Consider the following 8,137-nt stretch of genomic DNA (forward strand, 5'->3'; position numbering starts at 1 on the left):
GTTTCCTCCCACAGTCCAAAGATGTGCAGGTCAGGTGAATTGGCCATGCTAAATTGCCCGTAGTATTAGGTAAGGGGTAAATGTAGGGGTATGGGTGGGTTGCGCTTCGGTGGGTCGGTGTGGACTTGTTGGGCCAAAGGGCCTGTTTCCACACTGTAGGTAATCTAAATCTAAGTGATGGACAGAGCTAAGTGATCCCACAACCAGATCAAAGTTCTGCAGTCCTGCCATATCCAGGCTTCATAGTGGTGGACAATTAAACAACTCACTGGAGAAGGAGGCTCTACAAATATCCTCATCCTAAATGATGGAAGAGCACAGCACATCAAGTGCAAAAGATAAGGCTGAAGCCTTCACAACAATCTTCAGCCAGAAGTACCAAGTGGATGATTCATTGAAGCCTCCTCCAGTGGTCCACAGCATCACACATGCCAGTCTTCAGCCAACTTGATTCACTCCATGTGATGTCAAGAAACAGTTAAGACACTGGATACTGCAAAGGCTATGGGCCCTGACAACGTTGCAGCAATAGTACTGAAGATTTAACTCCAGAACTTGCCACCTCACTGGCCAAGCTTATCCAGTAGCGACAACAATGGCATCCATCTGACAATAGCCCAGGTATTCATGTACACAAAAGACAGGACACACTTGCACCAAATCCTTTTTCACTAATGACTTCCTGTTTAATGACAAACATCGACTCCAGCTCAAGGAAAGTTTTGATTTTAAAATTCACATCTTTTTTGCAAGTCCCTCTATGGCCTGGCTATTCCCTACCTTTGTAAAAACAATGACTGCAGATGCTGAAAACCAGAGTTTCGATTAGAGTGGTGCTGGAAAAGCACATCAGTTCAGGCAGCATTCGAGGAGCAGGAAAATCGACGTTTTGGGCAAAAGCCCTTCATCAGAAATACAGGCAGAGTGCCTGAAGGGTGGAGAGATAAATGAGAGGAGGGTGGGGATGGGGAGAAAGTAGCACAGAGTACAAAAGGTGAGTGAGGGAGGGGATGAAGGTGATAGGTCAGGGAGTGGATAGGTGGAAAGGAAGATAGGCAGGTAAGACAAGTCATGGGGACAGTGCTGAGCTGGAAGTTTGGAGCTGGGGTGAGGTGGGGGAAGGGGAAATGAGGAAACTGGTGAAGTCCACATTGATGCCCTGGGGTTGAAGTGTTCCGAGGCGGAAGATGAGGCGTTCTTCCTCCAGGCGTCAGGTGGTGAGGGAACGGCGGTGAAGGAGGCCCAGGACCTCCATGTCCTCGGCAGAGTGGGAGGGGGAGTTGAAATGTTGGGCCACAGGGCAGTGTGGTTGATTGGTGTGGGTGTCCCAGAGATGTTCCCTAAAGCATTCTGCTAGGAGACGTCCAGTCTCCCCAGTGTAGAGGGGACTGCAATGGGAGCAACAGATACAATAAATGATATTGGTGGATGTGCAGGTAAAACTTTGATGGATGTGGAAGACTCCTTTGAGGCCTTGGATGGAGGTGTGGGCGCAGAGTTTGCAACTCCTGCGGTGGCAGGGGAAGGTGCCAGGACGGGAGGGTGGGTTGTTGAGGGGCGTGGACCTGACCCAGGTAGTCACGGAGGGAACGGTCTTTGTGGAAGGTGGAAAGGGGTGGGGAGGGAAATATATCCCTGGTGGTGGGGTCCGTTTGGAGGTGATGGAAATGTCGGCGGATGATTTGGTTTATGCAACGGTTGTTAGGGTGGAAGGTGAGCACCAGGGGGGTTCTGTCCATGTTACGGTTGGAGGGGTGGGGTCTGAGGGCGGAGATGTGGGATGTGGACGAAATGCGTTGGAGTGCATCTTTAACCACGTGGGAATGGAAATTGTCGTCTCTGAAGAAGGAGGCCATCTGGTGTGTTCTGTGGTGGAACTGGTCCTCCTGGGAGCAGATACGGCGGAGGCGGAGGAATTGAGAATGGGGATGGCATTTTTGCAGGAGGTAGGGTGGGAAGAGGTGTAATCCAGGTAGCTGTGGGAGTCGGTGGGTTTGTAAAAAATGTCGGTGTCAAGTCGGTCGTCATTCATGGAGATGGAGAGGTCCAGGAAGGGGAGGAAGGTGTCAGAGATGGTCCAGGTAAATTTAAGATAAGGTTGGAATGTGTTGGTGAAGTTGATGAATTGCTCAACCTCCTCACGAGTTGGCGCCAATGCAGTCATCAATGTAGCAGAGGAAGAGATGGGAAGTAGTGCTGGTGTAATTACAGAAGATGGATTGTTCTACGTAGCCAACAAAGAGACAGGCATAGCTGGGGCCCATACAGGTGCCCATGGCTACCCCTTTGGTCTGGAGGAAGTGGGATCCATTCCCATAGCCTTCTGAAATGTCAATGCTTCTTACGGGTCTGGGCAGCTGAGGGCAGCACAACTACGGTGGAGTAATAGAATCAAAGCTCAAGTTCTGGAATACATAGTTTCCTATCTTAAGGCATTCTTTAAAATCCATTTCTTTAACCAAGATTTTGATCATGATTAGATTAGATTCCCTACAGCCCAACAAGTCCACACCAACCCTCTGAAGAGTAACCCACCCAGACCCATTTCCCTATGATTAACGCGTTTAGCGCTACGTTCCACTATAGGCAATTTTGCATGGCTAACTCACCTAACCTGCACATCTTTGGACTGTGGGGGGAAACCGGAGCACCTGGAGGAAACCCACGCAAACACAGGGAATACGTGCAAACTCCACACAGACAGTCGTCCAAGGCTGGAACCGAACCTGGGACCCTGATGCTATGAGGCTGCAGTGCTAACCACTGAGCCACTGTGCTGCCCTGATGTTTTCTTACATAGCTCACTGTCTTATTTTATTCAATAAAGCTCCTGTGAAACGCTTTGGGGTGTGTTTTAGGTCAAAGTGCAATATAAAATTAAATTGTATTGCTGAATTTATTTACCATATATATTCATGTATAAGATGAGTTTTGAAGACCATTTTTGAGCTGAAATTGGGTGGTCAGCTTATACATGAGGTATACTTTGAGGGGTTGAAATTCATGCTTGGCATGAGTCAAAAAATGGACAAACAAGAGCCAGGTCTCTATATAAAATTGTAAACAACAAAAGGAAAAATAGTTATGGCCTTTATTAAATATCTATGCACAAAATAACTGTCTCCATTCTGCCTGCTATGGTAGTACTGGAAAGTGCGTGTAGGTCTACACATATCAGTATGTACAAAAGTTAATACACACACCAGCAACACACAGTTCATGAAATAAAAACAAGGAGCAGTAAAATAAAACTGATAGTATTTTATTTGAAAGGACAGCATGAAACATTTTACATCAAAAAAGCTCTTCTCACTGTATATCACAAATATTATGGGATAGCAGCTTTAAACAAAAGTTACTGGTACATGCAAAAGTCCATTAAATCCTTTAAATTCACTGTCCTCAACAGTTGCAGCTCCAAATAATTCATTCCAGTCATCTGATCATCTTCATATGGATCATCTTCATCTACACTCTCAAGGGCATCATCAAGTGATGTGTCATCTCTCCCATCTCACCATAAATAATTCTACATTTTTTGAAGGCTTTCACAATAATTTCAGTTTTTATCTCCTTCCAGAACTCAACAATCCACTCACATACAGTTACAAGTAATGGAGCACACATGTCGCCACCCTTTGTGAAGCTTTTCTCCCCCTTCTTGCATCCAAGTGTCCCATTTTTTTATGTACTAAGTCTTTAAAAGTTTTATTGATGCTAACATCCAGTGGCTGCACCATGCTCGTAAGGCCTCCAGGAATTATTGCAATGTCAGTTTTATTAGTTCGAAGTTCACTGATAACACTTTTCACTCTGTGATCTGAACATATCCCAAACTGTTAAGCCTTTTTCCTTTTTAAGTCCACCTGGTTGCATATTCCAGACCTCCCTAATCTAAGTCTTGCAGCCATCTTCACATTAGTCAAGGATAATATTACAGTTGCAAAAAGGATGATTGAGGACTCATAGTATGGGCTGAGATTAGAAACAGGAAAGGAGAGGTTACCCTGTTAGGAATTTTCTACAGGCCTCCAAATAGTTCCAGAGATGTAGAGGAAAGGATAGCAAAGATGATCCTCCTCGATAGGTGCGAGACTGACAGGGTAGTTGTTATGGAGGACTTTAACTTTCCAAACATTGACAGGGAATAATATAGTTCGGATAGGATCAAGGAAAACCCTCAGGTTTTCTATAAGTATATCAAGAAAAAAAGAATGACTAGAGTAACATTAGGGCCAATCAAGCATAGTAGTGGGAGGTTGTGTGTGGAGTCAAAGGAGATAGGGGAAGTGCTAAATGAATACATTTCGTCAGTATTCACACTAGAAAAAGACAATGTGTTTGAGGAGAATACTGAGATGCAGGCTACTAGACTAGATGGGATTAAGGTAGATAAGGAGGAGGTGTTAGCAATCCTGCAAAGTGTAAAAATAGATAAAACCCCTGGGCCAGATGGTATTTATCCTAGGATTCTCTGGGAAGTCAGGGAGGAGATTGTCGAGCTTTTGGCTTTGATCTTTATGTCGTCATTCTACAGGAATAGTGCCAGGAGACTGGAGGATAGCAAATGCTGTTCCCTTGGTCAAGAAGGGGATTAGAGACAACCCTGGTAATTATAGACCTGTGAGCCTTATTTTGGTTGTGGGTAAAGTGTTGGAAAGAGTTATAAGAGTTGGATTTATAATAATTTAGAAAGGAATAAATTGATTAGGAATAGTCAACATGGTTTTGTGAAGGCTAGGTCATCCCTCACAAAACCTTGAGTTCTTTCAGAAGGTGACCAAACAGGTGAATGAGGCTAAAGCAGTTGATGTGGTGTATATGGATTTCAGTAAGGCATTTGATAAGGTTCTCCAAGGTAGGCTATTGCACAAAATACGGAGGCATGGGATTGAAGACGATTTAGCGGTTTGGATCAGAAATTGACTAGCTGAAAGAAGGTGATGGTTGATGAGAAATATTCATCCTGGAGTTCAGTTACTAGTGGGGTACCGCAAGGATCTGATTTAGATCCACTGTTGTACGTCACTTTTATAAATGACCTGGATGAGGTCATAGAAGGGTGGTTTAGTAAATTTGTAGATGACACTGAGGTGTGTAGGATTGTGGATAGTGATGAAGAATGATGGAGGTTACAGAGGGACAGAGATAAGCTGCAGAGCAGGGCTGAGAGGTGACAAATGGAGTTTAATGCGGAAAAATGTGAGGTGATTCACTTTGGAAGAAGTAACAGAAATAAAGAGTATAGGGCTAATGGTAAGATTCTTGGTAGTGTAGATGAGCAGGGAGATCTCGGTGTTCAGGTACATAGATCCTTGAAAGTTGCCACCCAGGTTGATAGGGTTGTTAAGAAGGCATACGGTGTGTTAGCTTTTATTGGTAGAGGGATTGAGTTTCGGAGCCATGAGATCATGCTGCAGCTGTACAAAACTCTGGTGTGGCCACATTTGGACTATTGCATACAGTTCTGGTCACCACATTATAGGAAGGATGTGGAAGCTTTGGAGACAGTTCAGCGGAGATTTACCAGGATGTTGCCTGGTATGGAGGGAAGGTCTTACGAGGAAAGGCTGAGGGTCTTGAGACTGTTTTTGTTACAGATAAGGTTGAGAGGTGACTTTATTGAGACATATAAGATAATCAGAGGGTTAGATAGGTTGGATAGTGTGAGCCTTTTTCCTTGGAAAGCGATAGCTAGAACGAGGGGACATAGCTTTAAATTGAGGGGTGATAGATATAGGACAGATGCTAGAGGTAGTTTCTTTACTCAGAGAGTATTAAGTATGTGGAACGCACTGCCTGCAACAGTAGTAGACTCATCAACTTTAAGGGCATTTAAATGGTCATTGGATAGGCATATGGACGAGAATGGAATAGTGTAGGTTAGATGGACTTCAGATTGTTGCGCCGACCTGTGGAACCATCAGGGGCCAAAGGGCCTGTACTGCACTGTAATGTTCTATGTTCCAAAAAAACTGAGGAAACAGCTGGAAGACAAGGTCGAGGGCTGCCATAAGGTACCATAGGTGGTTGTTACAATGCAGGTATTGTATTTGAATCAAAAATATGCAAATCATGCCCTGAAAGGCTGCATATATGGTCAAGTAGGGACCCCTAAAAAACTGGGGTTAACTTATACACGAGGTACCTGGATATGAAAAATCCTGGATTTTGGGGCAAAAAATAAGGAGTCTGTTTATACATGAGGTCGACCTATACATGAGTATATACAGTATGTAATGACATTAGCTACATTTCAACATTAATCCAATGTTAATGGATTGGGCACAGTGAAGGCCCAAGTCTTTCCCAGGAATTGAACCAACGGTGCTGGCATTTTCCTGAATCCATCTCCCATTTGACTTTTCTGGACACCTCTATTATTCATGAAATATATGAAATATTTTTTGGAAAGGTGTGAACTTCTCATTTTGACACCCAAATTATTTTCTGTCATTAGCTACCTGATGAAGGAGCAACGCTCTGAAAGCTTGTACTTTCAAATAAACCTGTTGAACTATAACCTGGTCTTGTGTGAGGTTTCATTCTATCCACCCCAGTCCAACACTGGCACTTCTACTTCACTTCTGTCACTTGACAGACAACTATACTGCATCCATGTTTTTCTTGAGTTTCTCAAGAAAAGGTGAGACTTCTCCCCAGGTAAACAAATGTTCACCCCAAAGGGTGCATTAATTTCTAAACACCTAATTGTCATTCAGCGTGCAAGGACTTAACTGAAATATCTTAACTATACTTTGACAGAACTGTCAATCAAATCTTAGATATTTGGAACATTTTAAGTAATAACAAAAATTATGCCATGGAATGGCAATGAGAATTTAAGTATGCTTAGTGGAAATAGAAATATCTAGCAATGTTGATCTCGACAGGGTACTATTCAATTCACATTTAAACCGTAAACTAATTGGTAGGAATTTACTCACCACAGTAATTCTCTAAACTTGCATTTTCAACTAATTATTATAACATGGCAATTATTACCAGTCTTACAGGACAAAAATTTATTACATCACACATTTTGGGAAATGTCTACAGTAAACATCGTTTGGTAGTGTTTATCAGTTGGCCAGAACAGCACTAAAGTGGAATGAGAACTCAAGACTACTATACTACTGCCAAACGCTGACCTTGACACTAGACTGCAAACTGCTTTAGTCTTGTAATCCATCTCATTTCACACATTCCAAAAGATTCAAATTGAAATGCTTTCGTTACTTTTTTTCTTACAAATTTTATGAATAATGTATCTTTTGAGTGAGAATAAAATATCCCCGCAATCTCACTATTGTAGTATCAGGCACCAGATAAGGAAGGTAACTGGCAACAGAACTTGAAGGAGATGAGGATCTTAACAGAACTTCTGAAAAGGAATACTCGACCAAAATAGAACTAGGAAAGTACAGACAGTAAACATCTGCATTGATATAGCACCTTTGAAAACCGCATCATCCCCTGTTGATGTTAAATATTCAAGATGCTGGTACAGATTCGATGGCCCGAATGGACCTCTATGTTCAATTCGATTTATCCTTCCCAGCATCACAAAGCAAGCAAGCTTTGACCTGGGGATCAACCCCTCGACCACTGCATTGGACCAACCCCCAAAAAGCAGGGGGTTGTCTCATCTGGGCTGTAACAGAAAATGTAACAGAAAATAAACTTGCAGGAAAAGGGGGAGGGGAAATAAAGCGGAACCAACATTATACACTTAACTGCCACCAGGAGGGAAACAGAGTGAATAAAGTTACAGAGAAACAGATCCCGCCTCCTCTCCCAGAGAAAGGTGCAGCCTGGCACTGATGGAGATGGAGCTGGAGCCGGAGCTGGAGCCGGGCACCGCGGAAGAGCAGCTGCTGCGGGCCCTGAGCGAGCTGTCCCGGGCCGGCAGGGCGATCCTGGCCGGGGCCAAGGCGGACAGTTGCGGAGGAGGAGGAGCAGCAGCTGTCGGTGAGAGACCGGGGTTGGAGCATGGGACCCTTGGTACTTCACGTTACACTCGGCAGAGTCTGCAGGCACCATGCTTACCCCTCCCCCAAATCCCAACCTCACTCCCCTCCCCAAATCCCAACCTCACCCCCTCCCCCAAATCCCAGCTTCTCCCTTCCCCCAAATC

At 44.0% G+C, this 8,137-nt stretch overlaps 1 protein-coding gene across 2 annotated transcripts in view; it reads left to right on the forward strand.

Moving 5' to 3' along the window:
- The first annotated feature begins 7,796 nt into the window (after nucleotides 1-7,796).
- The window catches only part of selenol (selenoprotein L), a 24,139-nt gene continuing 23,798 nt past the window's right edge, over nucleotides 7,797-8,137 (forward strand). The window contains exon 1 of one of the 2 annotated variants that reach the window (XM_043680896.1): nucleotides 7,797-7,971. In XM_043680896.1, the coding sequence (XP_043536831.1) occupies nucleotides 7,824-7,971 (148 nt within the window). In that variant the 5' untranslated portion in view covers nucleotides 7,797-7,823. The remainder of the gene's footprint in view (nucleotides 7,972-8,137) is intronic. The other variant, XM_043680888.1, reaches the window with a different exon arrangement.

Source organism: Chiloscyllium plagiosum, chromosome 3 (assembly GCF_004010195.1).
Source record: "Chiloscyllium plagiosum isolate BGI_BamShark_2017 chromosome 3, ASM401019v2, whole genome shotgun sequence".
Classification (NCBI taxonomy): domain Eukaryota; kingdom Metazoa; phylum Chordata; class Chondrichthyes; order Orectolobiformes; family Hemiscylliidae; genus Chiloscyllium; species Chiloscyllium plagiosum.